Source organism: Psammomys obesus, unplaced genomic scaffold (assembly GCF_907164565.1).
Source record: "Psammomys obesus unplaced genomic scaffold, mPsaObe1.curated_primary_1811, whole genome shotgun sequence".
In the NCBI taxonomy this organism is placed as follows: domain Eukaryota; kingdom Metazoa; phylum Chordata; class Mammalia; order Rodentia; family Muridae; genus Psammomys; species Psammomys obesus.
This window is the reverse complement of record NW_026596064.1, coordinates 12,321,266-12,345,966: the sequence shown is the minus strand read 5'-3', so window position 1 is coordinate 12,345,966 and position 24,701 is coordinate 12,321,266. Positions and strand designations below refer to the sequence as shown.

Sequence of the window (24,701 nt, the reverse complement as noted above, 5' to 3'; positions counted from 1 at the left end):
TCCTTCCTTCCTTCCTTCCTTCCTTCCTTCCTTCCTTCCTTCCTTCCTTCCTTCCTTCTTTCTTTCCTTCTTCCTCTTCCTCCTTCTCCCCTTCTTCTACTTCTTCTTTCTCCTCCTTCCCTTCTTTTCTTCTTCTACTTCCTCCTCCTCCTCTTCTTCTACTTCATGGCTTCTGTAATCTGGGATGGCTTTGACCTCACTTTGTAGTGCAGGGCTGGCCTTAATCAGATCTGCCTGCATCAGCTTCCAGAGTACTGGGATTCTAGGTGTAGGCATCATGCCTGGCTCTGACCACACTCTTCTTGAATGCTCAAATTACTGTCTCTGGGCTGAGAATCTTGTGCCCCAAAGTGTTTCCAGATGGCAGGACTGTGAGCTTTTTCTGGGCCCTCGAGTGTGGTGGCAGCCTGGGGCTCTGTAGTGATTGTGGAGGACTGACAGTTTCATGGAGTGACGTGGTAGCTCTGCAGGGAAGCCTTGCTGCACCCATCACTGAGAACTGCTGGTTTCAGCCTTGCCTGGTGTTTGGTGCATTACAGAAACTGAGGATGAAAACGGAAGAAGAGAACCGGGTTCACTCGGAGATTGAAATGTTCCTTAAAAAAGAACAGCAGGTAAGGTGCCCAGACATTTGATTCCTCTATTTGAAAAAGCCGCTTACAGCCCTGGAGAGATGGCTTGGAGGTCAAGAGCACTTGCTATTCTTGCAGAGGACCTGGGTTCAGTTCCAGCACCTAAATGTCAGCTCACAGTTGTAACTCCGGGCCCAGGGGATTCAGTACCCTCTTCTGGCCTTCAAGGACACTGAATGTGCACGGCGCACATATATACATGCAGAGAGAACACCCTTACACATAGAGTAAGACGACAATTCCACTTGAGCCTGGCATAGTAGCACTCGACTGTCATCCCAGCACTCAAGAGGCAGAGCCAGATGAATCTCTGTGATTTCAAGGCCAGCCTGGTCTACAAATCGAGTCCAAGACAGCCAAGGCTACACAGAGAAACCCTGTCTCAAAAAAAAAAAATCCACTTTAAAATACAGAGGAGGTCAAAATAAATAATAAACAAATAGAGAAAAGCAATCCCCCCCCAAGAAAAACAAACAAGCACTGTTCCTTGAGGCAGGTTCTGCTCTACAGCTCCAGCTGCCTCAGCCTCCTGAGTTGTTTTCGTTACAGACTGCACAGCCATGCCTAGCACAGTACTTTTTTTTTTTCTTTTTGTTTTTTTGAGATAATGTCTTATCAGGTAACGCTGGATTCTTTATGTAGATCAAGCTGGCCGGCCTTGAACTGGGAAAGGCTGGCCTGCTTCTGCTTCCTGAGTGCTGAGATTAAAGGCAACCTTGCTCAGCTCAAAATACATTTAGTAAAGGAAATTAAAAGCAGCTATCAGACCACCAGGCCGATCAGTGGAGTGCCAAACTCCCTTACGGCCCATCTGAATATAGTACAGAGATCTAACTTAAGGCTAAATCAAGTTTTCTTTTAGCCTTTTAAATTTCACTTGTATAAAAAACATTGTCTGTTCTTACACTGCTTTTTAGCCATAATTGGAAAGGAAAATGCTTTGATTTTGTTTCTTCTTGTGGGGTTCTGGAGTGAACCCAAGGCCCCAGGTGTGCCAGGCAAGCACTCTGCCACTAGACTATGTTCCCAGCCCTCTGTTTGCTGATTTAGTGGTGGTAGTGGTGATGGTGGTGGGTTTTTTTGTGTGTGTGTGTGATTAGTAATAAATATTGCTAATGCTTTTTTCACCATTGTGTGTTGTGGATAAAACCCAGGCACTGCCTAGTCTGTTCTGCTGTTAGTGATGTATGCAGGCTGTAATTTCAAGGCATTTCTCTTTTCAGCATTTGTGTGTGTACGTGTGTGTGTGTGTGTGTGTGTGTGTGTGTGTGTGTGTGTGTGTACGTACGTGTGCATGTATGCACACAGAGCACACAGTTGGAAACTCTAGGATAACTTTGGGGAGTTGGTTTTCTTCATCTATCACGTGGCTTCACCAGTCTTGATGACAAGTGCCTTCAACCTAACACTGAGCCATCTTGCCGGCCCTCAAGGAACCTTCAGAACCAAGCACGTAAAGTATGTTTACTGCCAACTTAAGAGTTGTTTCTGTTGTTGCGTTAATGAGCAGATTGTGGGTTTATTTTTTTTTTAAGATGCATTTATTTATTTATTTATTTATTTATTTATTTATTTACTTATGTATATGGGTGCTCTGGTTTCATGTACACCATAAGAGGGAAGCAGATTCCTTTACAGATGGTTTTGATCCAGTACATGGTTGCCAGGAATTGAACTCAGGACCTGTGGAAGATCAGCCAGTGTGCTTAACCACTGAGCTCTCTCTCCAGCCCTGAAACCTAATGTGGGTTTATTTTTATTTTATTTTATTTGGTGTTTTGGGAGATGTTCTACCATGGACCTTGTGAGTTTTTTTAAGAAATAACTTTACTTTTGGTGTGTGTGTGTGTGTGTGTGTGTGTGTGTGTGTGTGTGTGTGTGTACAAGTGCCACAGCATAGGTGTGGGGGTCAGAGCATGACTTTTGTGGAGTTGGTTCCCTCCCTCCACCTTCATGCGGTTTCTGGGACTCGAATGCAGGTCATTAGGCTTCCGCAGAAGGTCCTTTCATCGGCTGGACCATCTTTTTGATTTAAAGTTTTCAATAGCAGTTCAGTGTGACATGATACCCCTCACTTGGAATCTGCCTAAAAGTAGCTAACTGTTTTCCTTTTGTGGACATTGAGGTTGCTTCCAAGTTTCGCTGTTCGTCACTTCTCCACACGTGCTTGGGCCTTTCCTGAGGCACATGGTATATGGCAAAATCTCTTCAGTTTTGTACGTTGCCTTGGCTTCCTCAGAACATCCCATGTGAGTTCTGTGATTTTTTTCAGTTGGTTCTTTTGGGTTTCCTAGAGAGAGAATTTAATTGGCTGGAGACACTGTTATGTTCTTCCTTATAGCATCATTTCTACATGTTTCCGTCATAGAGCTAACTCTAGTTAAACAGTGTAATGCTGATTAGCACGTTTCTTTCCTTCTCACCTCAGTCTCGCCCTCGCCCCCGCCCCACTCTGTTCCGTACTCACTCCCTTCCTTTTGCTTCTTTTGGTAAGGCATGATCTCATGTAGTCTAGACTCCTGATCCTTTTGTCTTGACCTCGTGAGTGCTAGAATTATAAATGTGGACAGCTGTGTCTGGCTTGGGGCATTATTATTGTTGTTATTATTACCATTTGAGACAGGGTCTCACTGTGTAGCCCTGGCTGGCCTGGAACCTGTAGAGATCTGCCTGCCTCTGTCTCCTGAGTGCTTGGGATGAAATGCGTGAGCCTTCACACGTCTATGAAGTATGATTAAAAAAAAAAAATTCTTGGCTTTAATGGTGTTTGAATAGGATTACACATAAATGGACAGTCGTGCCAAGTTCTCTCATGCAAGTTAGAGCATTTACTGAGAGTGGAACAACTGAATTTAAACTTTTACCTGACTGGTCTGAGGTAAAATGGGCAGGCTTGAACCCCTCATTTTGAGGCCCTCTTACTCGTAGAAATACCCTGCTCTCCTGTGTGTGAGAACAGACTTTCTTTGCCAGAAATCCTCCAGTAGCTTCACCTTAGAAGATGGAGATGCTTTGAAAAGGGGAGCTCCGTCTCAGACCCCACACAGTGTCCCCTGTATCCGCCAGTAGGGTGATGCCTCAGCATGTGGGGGCCTCATATAAAGTTGGGCAACTCACCAGGGAACTGTTTTTCTAGTGTACACTGGCAGAGAGCTGGGGTTGGATCTTGTCAGAGCACTGACCACGTCGGTGCTAGACAGGCTGAGACAGAAAATCTGCAGGGCCGGGTAGGAGACACAGGTATGCTGGCTGGGCATCCGGGACTTCCTGTGGGTGCTGTGCAGCTAGAGGTGCAGTTTAATCTGTTGGCGAATGAGTGCCATTGGGGGTCGCGCACAGCACTGGCTAGCAGCGTGCTCAGGGAACCAGAGCACGGGGTCACCTCCAGGAGACTGCCTGTCCTGCAGCGCCCTCTACTGATGAAGTTTAGTATTTTGCTAGGTGGCCAAAGAAACATTTGCAGTAAGGCCAGGCCATGCAGAATGAACATGGATTGAGGGCCAGTAAGCTGGTAGCCGACCCAAAAGGGGAGGGTTACTCTACAGCTCATGAGTAGCCCTCGTGATCATGCGAATTTTATCATGTTAAGGAATTTTTTTTTATTCAAAGTTTTTTTTTTTTTTTTTTAAAGGCAGCGACTACCCATTTATTTTTAAAAATTTAATTATTTTTATTTTGGGGACAGCATCTCCTTACATAACTCTGGCTGGCCTGGAACTCAATATGGAGACCAAGATTGCTTCAGACTTAGAATTCAGGGTTGCCTCCTGAGCGCTGGGATTAAAGGTGTGTGTCACCACACCTGGCTGAGATGCATTTTTTCATCCATCAAGATAATGTAATTTTTTTCTCTTTTAATATGTTCATAAAGTAAAATGCGCATATGTATCTGAAGTTTATTTTATCTATCTATCTATCTATCTATCTATCTATCTATCTATCTATCTATCTGTCTGCCACATGGAATCCAGAGGGGGGGGGTGTCAGTTCCCCTGGGCCACAGGTGGTTACAGGTAGTTGTGAACTGCTCAAATTCTCAGACCCTCTGCCAGGCCAGGGCAGGCTCCTAACCACTGAGCCACCTCACCAGCCCCTGTAGATCTATGGAAGGCACTAATCCACCTGCTAGCCTGAGTCCCCCTTCATTTTCTGGGATAAGTCCACCTGGGAATGTCATGCTATTAACAAACCACTGGAATTGATTGAGTTTCATTTTATATCTTTATTTTCTGGGGCTATTTTGTTGTATTCCTCCCAGAGTCCACAGGCTTGGCAGCAAGGCCAGGCAACTTTCCCACCTTCCTCTGACCTGAAACCTAAAAAAACAGAAATAAAATAAAACTGTGGGTATTCTTTGAATTGTGGTAAAATTCAAGCCACTTTGACTGTGTATCTCCCTCCCCTATGTTTGAAGAGGGTGTCATCTTTTAGTATTTCTTTTCTGGAGCATCAGGTTTGAAAAGGGAAGCATTGGCTGCCTAGACTGAGACTCAGCTCTTCATTTACCAAATCTTTCTGAGTCATATTTTGTAACATGTCTTAGGAAAGAATCCATTTTGCTTCAGTTTTTCTGGGACAAGGTTTCCTGCTTCTACCCCCAGAGCTTCATTACAGGCGTGCACCCCCATACCCGTGCTTCTGTATCTCACTCTTGAATGGCCAGGCCTTTAGGAGTTACAGATTTCTGTTTTTCACTAGAAGCCTTTAAGACATTTTTGAATTGTGTGTTGTGTGTGGGTGGGTGTATGCAGGCATGAGCACAGAAGAGATCAGAAGAGGGCTTTGGATCCCAGAGCTGGCGCTGCAGGCTGCTGAGCTGGACATGATGTCAGGAACTGAAGCAGGTCCTCTGGAAGAGCAGGGTGAACTCAACCCCGTGCCACCTCTCCAGCTCCAGAGCAACCTTTAACATTTTAAAAACTCTGTTTTGCTTTTCAAGACAGGGTTTCTCTGTGTAGTCCTGGCTGTCCTGGGAATCTCTCTGTACACCAGGCTGGCCTCGAACTCAGAAATCCACCTGCCTCTTCCTCTCCAGTGCTGGGGTTAAATGCTTGCACCACCACCACCTGGCTGCAGCCTTTACATTTTTTTATACAGGCTTAAGTTTTGCCTTCTCTCTCTTAGGTCTAGAATGAATCATTATGCATTCTCGGTTGCTTTTTATTAAAGCACAACTTTTTAATTACTGCCCTCCCTCCAACATCCTAAGTTAAAATCAATTTTATACAAGTGTCAGTACATTAGCATACAAAGTCTGGCACACTGCACTGTGCTGTACAGAGAGGGTTGTACTTTTGCTTTACAGCCACTGGCTGAGAGAGCTCGAGGTCTAAAGAATTCAAGTAAACGTGAGTGTCAGACTTGAATCTGAACCGTAGCAGTCTGCCTTCAGAGCCCGTGCTGCTCCAGTTAGGCACGACGGCCTGCTGAGGGGCTGTCACTAACAATGTCGCTTCACTGTTTTGTGTGTTACGTGTCTTTCATTTTCCCTTGCCAAAGTACGTATTTTAAAGCAACATCTAGTAACTTTCAAAGATTGAATCTCATCTATCATATTTGAAAATTAGGTTGGCTAGGCATCTTAGATTCAAGTCTATTCATATCATAGGATTTTCAAGACCCCCCCCCCCCCCCCGGGCAGGATATCTTATATTCTAGGCTGGACTGTAGCCAGCGATGGCCTTGAACTCCTGATCTTCCTGCCTCTACTTTGATTATAGGTGTGGGCAACCGTGTGTAGTTTTTATGTGGTACTGACTATCAAACAGAGGGCTTCATGCATGCTAGACCAGCACCTCAACTGAGCTCCCCCAGCCCCCATTTCAATCTACCGTTAATTTTTAAAGAGAAACTTATGTCATTGCTCATGCTTCAGAATTTCCTACCTGTTTCTCTGCACCGTCCCCCGCCATCCCCAACCCCCCATATTTTTCATCCCATCTTTCAGTGTTGATTCATTCCTAAAGTGTTCAAGCCATTTGTTCTGGTTCCTTTGCTGTGCTGGGCATCAAATGTAAGGTCACAGGTGCACAGCAAGAGCTACACTGAGCTGTACCCCAACCCCTCCTCCTGCTTATCATGTTATCTATTCTCTCTTTGGTTCTTCAGTGATCTCATAAAATGTGTATTCATCGTATTTACTCCAACTCCTCCCAGATCCAACCTTCATTTCTCATCCACCTAAACTGTGCCCTTAAAACAAACAAACAAACAAACAAAACTCATCAGATGCAATGTGTGCTGCCCCTATACTTTGGGAAGTGTGGCATTCCAGTGGCGTGTGCTGACTACCACACCCTGGAAGAAAACAGACTCCTCCTCTCCCAACAGCCATCAGCTGCCATTAGCGTCTTAGCTGGGACTTCTCATTCACTTCCACACTCCATCTGGGATTTTGTCTGGCTTGAGTTGCACATGTCCTGCGCATGTCACAGGCTGTGAGTTCCTAGGTGCCTCTCCTCTTTTAAAGCTGGAGTGGTTTACACACAGAAAAGCACACGAATATGGACGGTATAGTTTGATATAGCCACCAATCAGATACAAAGAACACGTCAGCAGCCCGGCCAGTCTTTCTCGTGCCCTTCACCAAGTCTGTTTTGACCTGAACTCTGCAGGAAATCTCATTCTTAAACTTGCATCATATGGTCCTGTTATTTTGTATCTGGTGGGAGCCATGTTTTTTGTTGTCATTTGTTTCGTTATTCGTTATTGCTGTTTTTTCCAAGACAGGGTTTCTCTGTGTAGCCATGGCTGTCCTGGAACTCACTCTGAAGACCAGGCTAGCCTCCAACTCAGAGATCTGCCTGCTTCTGCCTCCTGAGTGCTGGGAAGGTGTGCACCACCATGGCCCTGCTTTTTTCTTTTTTTCTTTGTTTTGGTGTGTGTGTTGGGGGAACCATGTTTTAATGTTCTTTCCAAGTAGAAACTTGAAGAGAAGCTAGAGTTCTGGATGGATAAATTTGATAAAGACACAGAAGCAAAACAGAACGAGTTAAATGCTCTCAAGGCTGCCAAGGCCACTGACCTGTCACACCTTCAAGAACTCGCCAAGATGGTAAGGGGTGACAGGTGATCCTGGGGAACCAGTGGGAGCCAAGCTAGCTGGGAAGACGGGTGTCCTGGGCAAAAGGAGAGGTGCTTCTCTGAACCATGGGATTCTCTGATGATGACAGTAACGACAATGATGACAGACTGATCCCACCACCAATGCTGGGATGATTCTGTCCCAAGTACATTTTTAATTTTTGCAACAGGGTCCCCGTAGCTCAGGCTACCCTGGAGCTCATTATGTAGGGATCTTCCTGCCTCAGCCTTCCAGCACTGAGATCACAGGTGTGAGCCACAGTGCTCTGGCCAGGGACTTTACTTGCATTTTAGGTATAAATTATTTAAAACTCCTTGAGAGATACATTGAAAAAACAAAAAACCCCAACAACTGTATGGTCCCTTAAAGACAGTTTATAAATGTTGATCTGTAAAAACATGAGTTCATCATTGGGTAGAACTTCTTAAATGTGTAGTTTAGAACATGCCCATTTGCTTACTACATTCTATTAATGTTTAAAAATATTATCTTGAGGTCAATAATGAGTAATGTGTTCATTTAGTTTTAAAACAGAATCTCAGTATATTGACCAGGTTAGCCTTGAACTTGTTCCAATTGTCCTGCCTCTGTCTCCGGAATGCTATGATTACAAGTGCCAGTATGTCTGACTTAGTGTTTCATCTTCATTTTAAAGCTCAGCTTTCAATTGTTTAAAGTGGAGGAAAAAAAAAAAAAAGGAGGGATAACTACCTAATGTGAATACAAAAAGTCTGGTAATCTAGCAGGAATTTTTTTGCTACAGACACTTGCTATGTGGACCAGACTAGCCTTGGTCTTTGATCAGTCCTCCTGCCTGTGTCTCTTGAGTAATAATAATATTAAAATCTTCTGGGGTTATTGGCACGTGGGGCTGGCTGGCTGGCTGTGGCCAGACTCTGCTGTGTTTACTTGTGCAGATCCGGGAGTATGAGCAGGTCATTATTGAGGACCGGCTAGAAAAGGAGAGGTACAGGAGGAAGATGGAGCAGGATGAGTTGGAGCTGAAGAGCATTGTGAAGGTAGGACACTGGGGGTGGAGGGGCCAGCACTGGGCGGGCGCAGGGTGCTCAGCAGGCATCTCTGCAGCCCCCGCCCGGGTGGGGGCGTGCCCGTGTCCATGGTGCAGGGAGGCAGCTGACAGGGGAGGAGCGAGCCTGGCTCCTGATCTGGGGAGGGGAGGCGGGCAGCGAAGCACAGCCTCTGCCATCAAACCCGAGGAGGTGACTCCTACCTGGGTGTGACAGCTATGACTTCCTGTAAGTCAGCCCGCCCTGGCTGGGTGATGCCTTCCAATATAAATTGCTTAAAAAAGTGGAAGGGACAAAGCAAGTTAGAAAAAAAAAAAAAACAAAAAAACAAAAACACATTTAAAACTTGTTTTAGTTTAATAATCTTACTTTTTGTGAGACAGTGTCTCCACAGCCCGGACTGAGCTGGTGCTCACTAGCAGCCTGCTAGTGTTCCCTCCTCTTCAGCCTCTGAAGTGTCGGGGATTATAGATGTGAGCAATCAAGGCCTGGCTGACAGAGCAAACTATCTCATAAAGTTTCCTGTGAACACACATTAACAATGACAACGTGACCCATTCCAGATGCTGGAAAATATTTTTAAAATTCATTTTTACTTTTAGTCATGTATATGTCTGTGTGTGGGTGTGTGCACAGGCGTGCAGGTGCCCACCGAGGCTGAGAGGCATCAGAGTCCTTGGAGCTGGAGTTACAGATGGCTGTGAACGCCTAGATGTGGGTGTTGGGGAACTGACTCAAGTCATCTGCAAGAGCAGTATGTGCTCTAACTGCTGAGTCATCTCCCAACCCTGAGAAAATACTTTTAAAGTAGTAACTGTAATGCAAAAAATAGCTACTACTTTGAAAAAAAAAAATGCTGCCTGGAAGAGCATCCTTCAGGGGCCCTGGTGGGAAGGAATTTGACCTGTAGTGGGGGAGGCAGGTTCTGCCTGTGAGGCGCCCCCCTGGCCACGTGCTGGATTACAGGCATGCACCACCACACAAGGACCAGTTCTCTTTTGTTTTGTGGTCCTGGGTGTCAAGCCCAGAGCTGCTAAGTGTTTTATCAGTAAGCCACAACCACAAGTCCCAAACGAGAACTCTGAAGTACTTTGAGGACCAGGTATCGAAACTCACCTTTAGCTGGTGATACATGGTAGTGGCGCACACCTTCAGTCCCAGCCTCGGGAGACAGAGGTCAGGCCGATCTCTGGGAGTTCGAAGCCAGCCTGGTCTAGGGTGGGTTCCAGGGCAGCCATGGCTACACAGGGGAACCCTGTCTCAAAAAGCAAAAACAAACCAAAAACCTTTTCATCATTGATTTCCCTATTAGGAAAATCTGGTGTATAATTAGCCAATGTTGATTAAGCTTCGGTTTTCCATTTGTCAAGATTCAGTTCTGAAGGAAGAATCGAGATGGCTTTTGTTGTCATTGTGGCTTCATGTGCCCAGTAGGCTGGTCTAGACTGTTGGGGGCAGCTGCACCACACTGACAGACATTCCAGGGGCTCCCTAGAGACTTCTCAGTGCGGCCCTGACCGAGCACGCCTGACAGGCATCACTCCCTCTGCAGCCATGGCTGCAGGTGTGAGGTGTTCGCCACGGGAGCCAGCCCTACCCAGAAGTTGGGGCTCCCAGTGTGAGGGAGAACTCGGCCTAGCACACTTCATTTTCACTCTCACCCAGGAACAACAGGGTAGCCATTCTGAAGTAGCCACACTGACGGCAGCCCAGCCACTCCCCCGTCTCAGATGTTCAGACACAAGCGAGTGTGGGTTCCGGTGTGTGGAAAGGTGGAAGTGCTGCTGGGCACACTGAGATGAACTCCCTCTCTTCTTCCTTGCAGCTCCAGGCCTGGTGGCGAGGTACAGTGGTCCGGAGGGAAATTGGAACTTTCAGACTGCCCAGGAGAGAGAAAGATGACAACAAAGACTCGAAAGGCAAGGAGAAGGAGAAGCGGAGAGGCAAGAAGTGACGTTTCTGCTGCTCTTCCCTCTGGCCTGGAGCTGTGCGGTGTTGCCACAGCACTCGCGTGTGGGCTCCCCGGACGCCCACGGAGCTCACTGTGCCCGCTCCCATGGTTTCCAGAGCCCGAAGGAGGGCTGTCACGTGGCTGCGGGACCTCTGCAGACTCTTGAGGAAGCCATGCTGAGTAGCTTTGTGGCCATTCCTCTTCTTCTTTGTCACCCGAAAGCTGAGAGGGATGCATTAAAAACTCCTATGCTATCTCGGAATCTGATTTTATGCCATAATATTAAAGTGGAAAACGGTTAGAAGCAGAAGTGAAATAGTCGGCGGGAATTATCAGAGCACCACCTAGCATGATATGAGTGCACAGGAAGCTAGCAAGCGTCTAGGGCTGGTGGCGACAGGCACAGCGCGTACCTTTTACATAAGCAGTCCCAGCGGCCTTTCCGGGCATAGGGAGGGATGGAAGTGGCTGACACGAGACAGACATGGAGTGTGGACACACAGTCCTCCAGTGGTAAAGACCGGGACATGGGTTCTCCAGGAGGCTAGTTTACAGATGTTTGTCAAGCGGGGCCAACTACGTCCATCATGTAGGATATTACCACTTTTAAAGAAACAAGACTGGTGGAAACTAGCCTGTGTGGCATTCAGCAAAGCTGGCTGTCCACTGCTCTCCCTTATAAGCATCGAGCCCACTGGGTCATTCTTGCTTTAGCTTTCGGCGCGGCCGTCTCCTGTCTCCACCCCCTGCCTCTGCTTCTTTCTGTGTGTGCATGATGTGCTCCGGTGCACCTGCAGAGGTCAGGGAACAACTCCCTGGACTCAGTTCTCTCCTTCCACTTTTTATGTGTGTGTGTGTTGTTCTCAGGCTCAAATTCAGGTTGTCAGGCTAATCTTGGAATTCACTGTGTAGACCGGGTGGCCTTGGCTCACAGAAATCTGCTTACCTCTGTCATTCTGTGTGCTGGGATTAAAGGCACACACCACCACAACTAACTTGTTCCTTTAAATAAATAAATAAATAAATAAATAAATAAATAAATAAATAAATAAATAATAAATAGATAGATAGATAGATAGATAAATAAATAAATAAATAGAGCGTGTGGGCATATGGGAACATGTATGCTAGCAGGCACACTCTGACTGCACTGTAGCCCAAGCCTGAGCTGAACCTTTTAATCCTGCTGCCGCTGCAGGCCATCTTACTATCTGTACCTCTTTAAGAAAGTGAACATTAACCGCAGAGGCGTATTTTAACAAGGTTTGCTCCTTAGCGATCCAGATCAAAGCCTTTCCTTGCTTTGTCTTTGCCGATGAAACCATGCTTTAGGCTGGAACATTTCAAGTGTTTTATTACATGCTACTGAAGTATTGGCTTTTATTTTAATGGTCCACATATAAGATGACATACAAGCAATTTAAAATAACATACACAGTATTGACATATTTATACTTAGAACTTGGACAAAATATTTACAGACATACAAATATAGGACAATGTTTACAAAACTTTTTACTAATTACATGTTTATAACATTTCAGAAATACAGTCTGCTGTAAACCATCTCACTGCAATGTGTCTATAAAAGGCTTCTACATAACCAAGTTTTCCTTCATTTCTACAACCATTTTAGTACTTAGTTCTTAAAAATCCATCAAACTCATCAGCTTATCACATGTTATTAGTCCTTGCTGACTAGAGGAAGCCAAAGAAATGACAGGCTTCTTGATTAGTTGCAAGGGTGTATTTACAGAGCTGCTGGTTGGGAAACACCCACTGCTCCACCTTTTCTAGCCTGTTCTAGCCCGACACAAAGGTTCCTCCTCCCCAGAGTCCATCAGACCTGCTCATTACAGGAGAATCCTGGTTGGAGCGCTAGGCAGAGATGCCACCCGGAGCCTGGAGACTGCTGACATAAAATCTCTGTAGGTGGCAAGGCAGGGCTAAGCAGGCACTTGCCTTATCCATGTTAGCACTGGCCAGGTAGCTGTTTCCAGCCAGGGGACTAGGACACAGCTAACTCTGTCTTCTGCTGGAGTCCAGCATGGTTAAATATACAAATGAACTGTCCTTTCCAATTTGGAAACGTATAGAAAGACACAGGCCTCACAAAGTCCTGACTTGTGTGGGAGTGCAGCACAGCCTTCGAGTTACTGGCTTGCCAGCACTGCGCAGCTCCTTCCTAGTCACTCAAGTCTGCGTTGGTGTGGCAACTGAAACACTGGAATGTCCTCATCTTTCTGAGATAGGGCCTCACTATGGAGCCCTGGCTTGCCTGGGTCTCACTAGGTAGACCAGATCTCCCTCCTCTGCCCCTCAAGAGCTGGGATTAAAAGGCACGTGCCACCATGCTCGCAATGTCAACTTACTCTTAGGAACTCTTGTAGCTACTGCAAGTGTTATAATGGGTCATTTCTTCTGGACTCATTTTCTACACATTTAAAATCCAGACTTAAGGAATTATGCCGAGGGTGAATGCTGGTTAAAAGGAAAGTGCATCTCCTGCTCAGATGGACGGCTGGTGTAAGTGAGCTCTGCGGCTGCTGCTCAGTCTGAACTGCTGATGGGCAGAGCTGGGCTCTGAGCTGGGCTGCTGTTCTGTGAGGACCACGGCGGGTTGGGCAGGAGCGCAGATGCCTTCTGGTACACTTATTTACTCTTTCTTAAGGTCTTGCTGAGTAGCCCAGGCTGGCCTTAAATTCATGACCTCCTTGCCCTAGTCTCCTGAGTTACAGGCATGTGCCACCATGCCTGGCTGCTGTTACCTGCTTCTGAACTTGGACAAAGTGGCACTGTCCAAATAAACACTTCTCTGCACTAACAAGGAGAAAGCATTACTTTGACCAGATACTCAAAATGATTTTGTTCAAAGTCACTTTTAGGGAAAGGCTATATATTCTTAAATATTACGCATACAAATGTGTATGTGTGCTCTGTCTGCATGTACACCTGCACGCCAGAAAGAGGGCATTAGATCCCACTATAGACGGTTGTGAGCCACCACGTGGTACTGGGAATTGAACTCAGGACCTCAGAAGAGCAGCCAGTATTCTTAACCCCTGAGCCATCTCTCTAGCCCCAAATTTATCTATGTATTTTTTTTTTTTTAAATACAGGAGTTCTCTGCATGTTCACCTACATGCCAGAAGGAGGGGATATATATTTTTAATATTCATTTTTATGTGTATGAGTGTTTGTTTTACTTCGTGTTTGTATGATTCATGTGTGTGTGTGTGTGTGTGTGTGTGTGTGTGTGTGTGTGTGTGTGTGCCTGGACCTGTGGAAGCCATCAGAGTGCCTTAGACCCTTAGACTTGGAGTTACAAGCAGTTGTGAACTGACTTGTGGGTGTTGGGAACTGAATCCCGACCCTCTTTGCAAGAGCAGCAAGTGCTCTTAACTGCTGAGCCAGCTCTTCAGCCCCAAAGTAATGTAGCCCGGGTGGACTGTAGGTGGTCCCTGCCTAGCATGCACCCCAAATCCTGATCCTCCAGCTTCCACTTTAGAATGTCTGGAATCACAGGCTTGTGTGCTTCTCTGCACCTTGGTGCTGGGAATGGAAACCCTAGTCCAGTATTTAAGCTATCTGGGCTCTAAATGCAGTGAACACCAAAGACAACTAACAACTAAAAGGGCAAAACCTAGGGAAGGAAAACTTCGGTGCTTAAATTGAAATAAAGATGCCTACTTTGTACTAGAGCCCTAGGCCCTTCTGCAATCTGCTCACAGCTATGTGTAAGGCACAGTTGGAGGATCTGGGAGGGACCGAGGAGAGAGAGACAGGAAGCTGCTCTGAGTGTGGAAACTGGCTGTCAACTGCAAGTGCTGTTAGCAATTTGGCTTCCTTCAGTCCTTCGGGCTGTGTATCCTGTGTTCCGGGAGCAGGGAGTTGTGAGTGTGCCTGGTCTGGGTGCCCGGATCAGCATGGCAGGCTCATGGAGGCAAATGCAAACACTGCTGGGTAGCACGTTACCTTACGGCTTAGAACTGTGGAGTGGGCCTAGCAGGGCAAGGCACACAGCCACACTCTAGAAAAAGATGGGTGGTGGGCTGGGCTGGGGAGGGGCCTGCGCTCTGGCTTTAAAAACCTGTTACACTGTGTAGAATCTAGAGCTCCTCTATGGTTTTGTTCTCTCTGACAGCAAAGTCCAAGTCATCATAATACAGACAGCCTTTGATTTAAATGTGGTTGAAAACTGCAGTCGGGTTGTTACCCTCAAACCACGTAACTATGTGTCTCAGAATAGCAGTCTCTATTGCCTGAGAAACACCTATAAATGTCTGCGGAAAATGCAGGTTCCCAGGCCACAGCCCACCCTTTGATGCAAACCTGGATTTCACAAGTGCTCTAGGAGAACGAAGGCCAACTGTGGAAACCAGTGACACCCCGGGAACTGGCAGAGATAATAGCATGTCTGTCCTTTGAGAGCTAAATACCCGGCTGTGAAGGCACTGGTTCTGGCATGGAATAGAAACTTGCTCCCCATGAAGAAAAGCACAGCCAGCTTAGGCTTCCATGGTGGGTCCTCAGTAATCAAAGTTCCACTTTAGAAATTGTGTCTTCATTCAAAACAAAACAAAACAAAACAAAAATAGTGGCGATGGGTTTAATCTCCCCTAAAATGGAGAAATGGAACAAAACATTCCTGGCAGGAATCGTGAAGACAGGGTGTCTAGGAACACACGGGGTTGTCTGAGCAGGCGGCGCCAGCACTCGCGTCCTCCTGCTCCTTGTTTTGGCTGTGCCAGCACCCGGGGCCCTGGGATTCCTCAGACAGCAGAGAGCTGTGGCTGCTGCAGCTGCTTGGGTGGGGCAAGTTCCAGGAGAGCCTGGACCGTCACTGCAACCTGGCTCAACCCTTTCTCTTCTAAAATGTGCAGAGGCAAACATAATTGTTCCTAAAAGGGGACAACGTAACATAAACAAACAGAAAGAAAACAGGGTGAACATCACGGAACTGAAAGAACACGGGCACTTCCGCCCCCACCTCATCGTAATCAAGGGAGAGATGGCGAGTTCCTGGCAAACCCACCCTGCTAACAGAGGCAGACACGGGTGGTGTTGAGCGCTCAGGGTCACTTTATTAACACGAAGTCTACACAGAAGATTGACAGGTGACACATTTACACAGCAGAGGAGGAACAGAGCTCTGTGCAGAAGCCACACTGACTAAAGATCAGCGCAGACTTACAGACAGACAGCATGGCTCAAGTGGAACACAGGGTTGACAGACAGCACTCTGGGAAGGAAATCACACACAGCAGGGACACAACATGGTTTTGTGAATGACTGTAACAGCAGGAAAGGGAGAGGGGAAGCCTAAATCCAAATTAGTTAAAAATCAGATTTAAAGAGAAAATTGTGTTTTAGCTGAGTGTGTTTGATCCTAGGACTTAGGAGATAGAGCCAGGCAGGTCTGTGAGTTCAAAGTCAGCCAGGGCTACACAGTGAGTCTTAAAAACTGTATTTGAGAGAGGAAACCAAGAAAATTTTAAGTACAGTGTATTTTCCAGCTTCCCATCTTTACACCAAAATAAAGTATTGACACTCACACATAAAAAACCAAAAAACTGTATTTGAAAAAGTAAAGTATTTCACATCACAGAATCCAGCAGGTTGGATTGTGCTGGAGAACTATATATGTGAGCTTTCAGCCTAGTAACTGACTGCCTGTTTGGATGTATCTGCCTTGTCTGACTTAGTTCGGGTTTGTTTATTCTTGTAAAAAAAAAAGGCAGTTCTTAGCATAGCACTTATTGTCTTTTCTTTCTTTAAGATCAAAATTACTATTTATTTTTTTAATTAATTTTTTGTTTTATAGTTGAGAAGGGCCTTGCTGTATGGCTCAGGCTGGCCTCAAACTCAAGTGTGAGGGTATGCTCTACCACATTCTGTACATCAAACACTACAACATGAACTGTGATAAAAGGACAGCAAGTATTTGTTTTTGAGGCAGTTATTGGTACTTGAGTATAATTACTTTCCTTTTTAATTTAATGCTGATTTTGATAAAGTCACAACAATCTCTTGATTTGCTAATAAACTAGCAGTTTTGAACTAACGTGTTGAATACCTCTGCAACTAGAGAGTAGCTGTATTTAAGATGTCTGTACTGCGTGGTGGTATCACACACCTTTAATCCTGGCCCCCGGGAGGCAGAGGCAGGCAGGTCTCTGATTCTGAGGCCAGCCTGGTCTAACAAAGTGAGTCCAGGGCAGCCAGGGCTACACAGAGATACCCTGTCTCCAAAAAACTGAAAAGCAAACAGAAAGATGAACATGTGTGTTCTGGGCGTTCAGGGCGGGCGTCCTCTTCAGTTCCTGTTCCCTGTGGTCTGCGCAGCAGCACCCAGGCCTGAGTGAAGGCGAGGGTGGCGCACGGTGGTTTGGACCCCACACTGAGGTGACACTTCCACTTGGACATCAGCCTTGAGGACATTTCCTAGGAACCCACCACTGCCAGCCTAGGCCACAGAGCAGCCTCTGTGGCGGGTTTTTTTGTTGCTGGTGTTTTTTTTTTCTTTTAAAAACAAGGTTTTGCTATGTAGCCTAGGCTGAACTGAAACTCAAAGCAATCCTGTTTCAGCCTCCTAAGTGCTGGGATTACAGGTTTATATCATCAGACCTGGCTTTAAGCCTGACTGTGTGTGTGTGTTTGTGTGTGTGTACATGCGCATGTGTGTGAAAGGACAAAACTCTTTAAGACAGAACTCAGACAACAATCCTGGATTCCAAGATGCCTAAAAGCACACTCTGGAAGGCACTACTGTATAACACTGCAGTCTGTCACTGCATCAGCATTAGCAGCGGACAGTAAAGAATAGCTCACTTCAGACAGAAGTAAATGAGGGTAAGCAGGTGCCCAGGTGGGCTACAGGAGGGTTGATGTTCCTGGCAGGCTCCCTTAAGCAGCCGCCCAGTTCTGCAATAGAGTGTGGAGACACCATTTGCGGAGTGGCAATCTGAACGCAGCAGTGTTCTCTGCCCTGGGTCCAGAAGCTATCTACTGAGCATCCCGAGCGCGAACTGAAATCACTGGACTACAGTTCACATAGTGCTCACTATCTAAGAAACACAAGCTCACCTAGAAAAATGGCTCAAACATGTTAGAAACAACATGCATTCCAAACATCATTCTTTTGTTTTTGTTTCAATTATTTTTATTTCATATGCATTCATGTTTTGCTTGCATGTATGTCTGTGTGAAGGTGTTGGACCCCTGAGATTGGAGTTACAGGCAGTTATGAGCTGCTATGTGGGTGCTGGGACTTGAACTTGGATTCTCTGGAAGAGCAGCCAGTGCTCTTAACTGCTGAGCCATCATCTCTCCTGCTTGTCACATTCTAACAGGGTTCTAGCAGGGGATCTGTTACAGGCAGCACACATGGCAAGCATGACCACCTCTTCTCAGATGCAGACTCTGGCCAGCTGCTTAGTGTACACTGTCTTAAAAGGACACAGTGGGCTCAGAACAGCAGTCTGGGGAACCCCCCAGTGACTTTAAACTAAAAATCCGTACCAAACTAACATCAGTAGTTTAAATGCTCTCTGCCTTCTAAGTGTTCAAACACTTAGAATTAAGGGCAAGTTAGGATTTCAGGGCAGAGACCCAAGTGACAGGTACTCCAAATAAGAAAGGGTCACAGTATTTTCATGCTGAGCAGCTGGTAAAACGGCTCAGACACTCATTACTTCAAAATTGAAGTTGTATCACAGTATAAAAAGATGGTCAAAGTTCTCCAGGGCTCAGGACTACATTAACAGATACGCCTTAACCTTTCCCATATGAGAAACAAGGCCACAGGGTAAGTGGGAAGCAAGTGACTAGGAGAGAGAATGCTGATCCTCTCTGGCAGCCGGCTTAAGTGCCTCCATGCGATGCTCTGCCCCTCGGGACAAGGGACAAACAATGCACCTTCTCAAGTTAGACTCTGAAAAACACGCTCGTGTCAGCAATTCTGATTGAGAAACAAACCTTCGCCAAGCACAGGAAGGAGGTGGAAGGCACCGGCTGCACGGTCAGCTATAGGGGAAGACCCGGTAATAAAGCACACAGAGAGTTAACATTAAAGCACAGTAAAATGCCACAAAACCCAGAAGCTGGACAGACACACAGACAAAGCTCGATTCTTCTGCATGTGCCCCAAGAGAAAGCAGAGTTTCGACAGTTCTTTTAACGCTGAGGTTTAGTTGAAGGATGTCGGAAGGGGAACAGAGATTGTCCTGTCCAAATGTGAGCAGGAAAGGAAAAAAGAAAAACAAAGTCAGTGGAGAAAATATGAGCCAGGTACAGAGCTCAGTAAAACCATGTCAGCAACAGTCAGACCCTGCAGCAGTTTATCATTAGTAAGAAAATGCAGAAAAACAAAACTGTGGGCTCATCAATGCACACAAAATTTTCTGCTGAGTGACAGAATGAAGCTTGCTCGTTGGAGGCTGGCTACTAGCACTAAGGGGACAATGGACAGAGCTGGCTTGTATTCAGCACTGAGCGAGTCCTGAGAGTGGGAAGTGGCCTCATCTCAATTCTCACTCTTCCTTACTGTTGAGGAGAGAGCAGGGCAGAGCATGAGATGCTGACTAGAGTAGGCTAATCATGAAGCCAGGCAAACTACAGATGCTCAAAGACTGAGGCAAGCTTTACAGTGAAAGAGGTTTACTATGGAGGAGTCAGGGGCACTGACCAGACATCAGATCAAGTCCATCGTCCCTAGATTCAGGTCACTAGACACCCGACAGAATGGAGGGAGCATCTAAAGTATGAGTGGACTCAACCTGGAAATAGTGTTTAACATGTACAAAAACTCTAGGATGTAAGACAGTGGACTCAAATACAAGTTTATTTTAAACTGTAAAACATTTAATAAAAGCATAGTAATAAAATGAATATTCATAAACTCTCCTATCCAGAGGCTTTCGTAGTTTATTTTTCAGTGATGCCTTCACATTCTGAGGGTGAGCTGGGGATGGACCTTACAAAAACACTCCACCCTTACTACATCCCCAACCCATTTTCCTTTATAATTTGACTCATTTTTGTTTAACATTTATCTTTTTTTAAAATCTGAAACTCACTATACAGCTGAAGATGACCTTGGACCCCAGGTCCTGCTGCCTCCACTTTCCAAGTGCGAGGTTTTGGGCATCTCCACCACAGTGGACTCACAGTTCACTCTGCACACCACTTTTCAGTTATACTGAGAATTATCTTCATACTTATCTTTTACCTGGGCCCAATTCTGACAGACTTAAATATGAAGATCGCTGTTTTACAGTCTGGTTAGGGCCAGAAGGAAGTGAGAACAAAGCAAGGCTGAGAATGCTAGCTTGAAGCTGTCATTGTGAATTTGTTCCTTATCCTTCACTGTGTCCAGAAAGATAACTCACTTTCTGCAAAGTAGTAGCCAACCTAGAACTCATCTGAAGATGGTGGAGAAGTGGGTGGGAAGGCAGAAGGAGACAGGGAAGAGGTGGTTGGGGTGGATGCCCACTTCCTCTTTCTGGCAGAGAAGATGGGGCCAGGGTTGTGGATGCAGAGAACCCCAGCCTAACCACCCTGAAAAAAGGTCAGTTTCAAACTGTACTTTTTCTACCTCTGTATCTGCTTCAAAAAGCTCAGTTCAGGTAGAACGCTGGCTCCGCCGTAATGAACACTCGTAAGCCCTGCTTAGAAAATGCTGACTTAAGCACATGCTTTCAAGCACACTATTTGTATACTTTGCTGACAGCGGCAGGCAGTAACAATCTGAAGGAGTTCTAGGTTACAGACTTTACATCTGAGACAAGAGGGCTCTAGAGCCTGGCAGGCAGCTCTGATGTGTAGAAATGGTGCTGAGGAGAGCTCTTGGCAAATACCAGCATGGCAGAGGCAGTATGCTGCTGCTTTCTGTATTCCCACGGTCTGCACTACTGCAAGCCGCAGGCTGTGAAACTCCAGCAGGCAGCAGGCATGCTGACTAAGACAGAAAAATCTGGATGCTAATATGTGCACATACAGACATTAGGACTTTCACTGTAGAGAGAATACAAGCCAGTTCTCAGAAAACATGGCAAATGGTCTCAGTATGTGCAAAATGGTTTCATAAGCTTTTATAAAACAATGATATAAAAATGAAAAAATTCTAATTTGAATTTGTCCATAAGGATAAAAATGTCTTACCTGAATTTAGAAAAGGGGAAAACCCAAACCCACAACAGAGCAGAAAATAACAATGGCCTAACAAACAGGTGTGGAATCTATGCTGGCTAATGCGGATGCAGGTGGGAACTGGCTTTCTTTTCCACTCTGAACCATGTGAAGCTGGAATGAAGGGTGCTTGCTGGCTACACGCTGCTGTGGCCTCTTGGCTCTTGGCCAGTTAGAGCAGGATGGTGGACTGGATGAAAAGCATCACTGGGAGGCTATGAGGGTTAAACAGGGCTTAACCTGGAACAAAACTGGTGTTTCTGATGGGCCCAGGAGCCAATGCTAGGTTTCTGATGGAAAGGCCTGTGTTTTTCTCTCTGCAGACTAGACAAAACTAAGGCTTAGAGAGTTGGGGGTGTGGCTCAGTGGCAGAACATGTGCTCAGCAGAGCATGCAGGAGGCTACCATCCCAGCAAGAAAATAAAAGAAGAAAAGAGAAACTGCCAATCACAGTACAGCAAGCCGCTAATTTCTTTGCACTATTGCTAAGCATGGTGGAGTGCATCACAGTTCCAGCACTGGAGGCTTAGGAGGGATGGAAGCCGGCCCAGGGTGCAACCTGAACAGAATGCTAGATCAAGGAGCCCATGTCCCCTATCATCCAAAAACTCAGCAGTTTTCAACTGCTCTTCAAAAGGGCCAAAGAGCAGATAAACACTCCTTTTCTGATTAAGTCTATAAATAATGCTTAACTGTAGTACTATCAATGGCAGGAAACACAAGAGAGCTGATGTTCTCCACAGTCCTAATGTTGTGACCCTTTAATACAGTTCCTCATGTTGTGGTGACCTCTAACCAAAGAATTATTTTCATTGCTACTTCATAACTGTAATTTTTCTACTGTTATGAATTGTAATGTAAACAAACTTGTTTTCTGATGGTCTTATGTCACCCCTAAGAAAGTGTCATTTGAACCCCCAAAGGGTGTGACCCACAAGTTGAGAACTGCCACAAAAAAAGAACCATGGAAGCACTGTCTCCTTATAACAGAACATGTGCTTACAAGTGGTCCCCAGTGTGCTAACTTCCAAAGGACTGCAGCCTTGTGAAAAATGGGAGGAAGTTGACTTAACCCTCTAATCTGGTAATAGGACTCTCATTTGGACCACCTCGTTGTGCAACTATACTCTCTGCATCTATGACGATGGCATATGGAAAATTTGGGTGAAATATACATAAGAACTCTGCTACTTCGTAACATTTTTTGCAGTCTAAAATCATTCAAAATTATATATGTATTTAAAATGTATTTAAAGAAAGTGTTAAAAAGCTGTAGCCAACAAAAGAAATCCCAATCTGAAAGGTACTTGTGTGAAAACATTCTGTTATATGTAGCTATACTTTGGTCAAACAGGGAGTAGGATGCTTAAGAAAATAAAACAATAATTTTTCACTTATTGGTTATAAAACGATTATGTAAATTAAGACTTAACAGCCTCTTAAAGACCCTTAGAAATGAGGGGAGCATGAAAGAATGTTGCTGGCGAGAAACTGACAGTCTTGTAATAACACATGGTGTTCGTAGTGATCACTTAGTTCGTAGCTACTTCTGGTAATAAGAATTTTACACACACACACACACACACACACACACACACACACACACGTTACCTGAGGTACCCCGATTTTTTTGCAAGCATCTAGGAAGTTCTCCACATTTCGCCTGCATTTTGCCATTGTTAATTTAGGCTGTAGGGAAGACAAGAAAAGAGGGAAACTGTGTTACCAACAAAGATAAAAATATTCTTGCCAGCTGCTTCATATACTTACTGCTAAGCACACTAGGGGCTCAGCAAACTTCCTTTTATAAAAGATCAAACAGTGAACACTAACCTCAAGAGCCACAGAACTGTTGCCACTACTCAGTTCTGACAGGAACACGAAAGCAGCCACAAGGGATGCTAAGCACGCACTCTACCATTGAGCTACCTCCCGACCAGCCACAAGGGAGGGACAGTCCAGTGGAGCTGCATTCCAATAAAACACTATTTACCGAAATAGGTGCTGGCCTGGGAGAGGAGTTTGCCACCTTCTAATATTTGTATTTGCTTTGGTTTAGCAGGGAAAGTGCCAAGAACATGTTTTTTTCATTTTGAAACAAAATAAAAAAATTGGAGAGAACACCAAGAAAGTGTGGTACCCAGAAGTTGATGGTTCAGCATGGCTACAATTAGCAGTTTATTTTCCTTTGCTTTATTATTTTTTCTCCCTAATTTATTTATTTAATTACTTTATGACCTGATCACAGGCCACTCCCTCCTCCCCTTCCAGTCCAGAGGCAGCATCTTTCTACATAGCCCTGGCTGGCTTGGAACTCACTGTGAAGACCAGGCTGGCCTCAAAGTTACAGAGATCCTCCTGTCTCCGTCTCTCAAGTGCTAGGATTAAAAGTGTGCACTACCATACCTGGCTCTATTTTAAAATGTTATTATTTTAAAGGTGTGAGTGTTTCACTGCATGTATAGCTGTACATCAAGTGCACACAGTGCCTGTAGAGTCCAGGTGTTAGGTCCTTGGGAAATGGAGTTATGGACATGAGCTGTCATGTGGACGTTGGGAACTGAACCTGGTTCTCTGTAACAACAGCCAGCACTCGTAACAATAGCCTTAATTTTTGCATTTGACTCATTAGACACTTGGGAAATTAAACTCTTAACAATGGCTACAAAGCTACTTTACAAAAGATAAAAGGTTGATGCAGGAAATTTATTTAATTACTAATGAGTGAGCTTACTTTTCTGTAAAATCTCTGAAGACTAGAAATAAAAAGGCATGTGATATCCTCTCAAAGCTTTGTTTTTCACCTAGTTGGTTATCATGGAACATAATGTAAGAAAAAAATAGGAATTTCATATTTCAAGATGATGTTTAAGTATTTGTATGGAAGGCAGAAGTCTGCAGGGAGCATGACGCAAAGATTTTGAAATTAGTGAGTGCATGGACACCCATACCAGCTCTAGAAAACAAAAGACTTCACTTGTAAAATCTGAATTTTCTACAGACACGAAACCTAATTCCTTGCCATAAGAAGAAACAAAATAAAAGAAGTGAAAGAAAGCACTGCAGACCTGACAAAGCGGGCTGGGCTGGGATTAGCTTTGTCATAAAAGACAAAAAAGCAACCAGTGAGACGGAAGGAAAGAAACTAATCATCTCCCAGCTCTGATGGGACAACCTTCGAAGGATGTGGAAAAGACAACAGGAAGCCAGTGTATGGGGAGGCGCCTGCCCTGTCAACTCTCTCCTGCTGCCATAGACACTGTGACCAAAGCATCCTGGGGAGGAGAGGGCTTCCTTCATCTTCTCCTTCAGTCTATCATCAAGCAGGAAGGTGGGCAGGAACTCAGGACTGAAGCCGAGACCATGGAAGAATTACATTTACCCTGATTTGTTCTCCATCCATGGCTGCACAGCTGGATTTTTTTTTTTTTTTTTTTTTTCTAACCCAGGATAACCTGCCCAGGAATAGCACTGTCCCCAGTAGCCTGGGCCCTTACATCAATCGTTAATCAAGAACATGGAGCACAGATTTCTCTACAGGTCAATCTGGTAGAGGTGTTCTGTCAACTCAAGTTCCTCTTCCCAGGTGACACTGGCTTGTGTCAAGTGGACAGAAAACAAACTAGAACAGTTCCCGTCTTGCCAATGCCAGATTTTTAATGGAAGTAAAAAGGTAGGGGAAAATGAAACATAAACCTTGGAATCATCACTTCCTGGCGGCGGCAGCCACAGCTGCAGAGGAGCCTGGGCCAGTATGAAGGAGCAGGTGGGGAAACCCAGGGCTGTTCTGCTTCCATCTGTCAGGAAGTGATGATTCC

At 45.4% G+C, this 24,701-nt stretch overlaps 2 protein-coding genes across 11 annotated transcripts in view; one reads left to right on the top strand and one right to left on the bottom strand.

The window, feature by feature from the left end:
- The window catches only part of Iqcg (IQ motif containing G), a 35,119-nt gene extending 24,170 nt beyond the window's left edge, over nt 1-10,949 (top strand). For all 3 annotated transcript variants that reach the window (XM_055625083.1, XM_055625082.1, XM_055625084.1), the window contains 4 exons: nt 540-614; nt 7,555-7,686; nt 8,634-8,735; nt 10,570-10,949. In XM_055625083.1, the coding sequence (XP_055481058.1) occupies nt 540-614; nt 7,555-7,686; nt 8,634-8,735; nt 10,570-10,698 (438 nt within the window). In that variant the 3' untranslated portion in view covers nt 10,699-10,949. The remainder of the gene's footprint in view (nt 1-539; nt 615-7,554; nt 7,687-8,633; nt 8,736-10,569) is intronic.
- A 1,080-nt stretch (nt 10,950-12,029) lies between these two features.
- The window catches only part of Lrch3 (leucine rich repeats and calponin homology domain containing 3), a 99,789-nt gene continuing 87,117 nt past the window's right edge, over nt 12,030-24,701 (bottom strand). For 5 of the 8 annotated variants that reach the window (XM_055624837.1, XM_055624840.1, XM_055624838.1 and 2 more), the window contains 2 exons: nt 22,495-22,572; nt 15,606-18,920 (listed from right to left, as the gene is read on the bottom strand). In XM_055624837.1, the coding sequence (XP_055480812.1) occupies nt 18,717-18,920; nt 22,495-22,572 (282 nt within the window). In that variant the 3' untranslated portion in view covers nt 15,606-18,716. The other 3 variants (XM_055624839.1, XM_055624843.1, XM_055624842.1) reach the window with 1 other exon arrangement.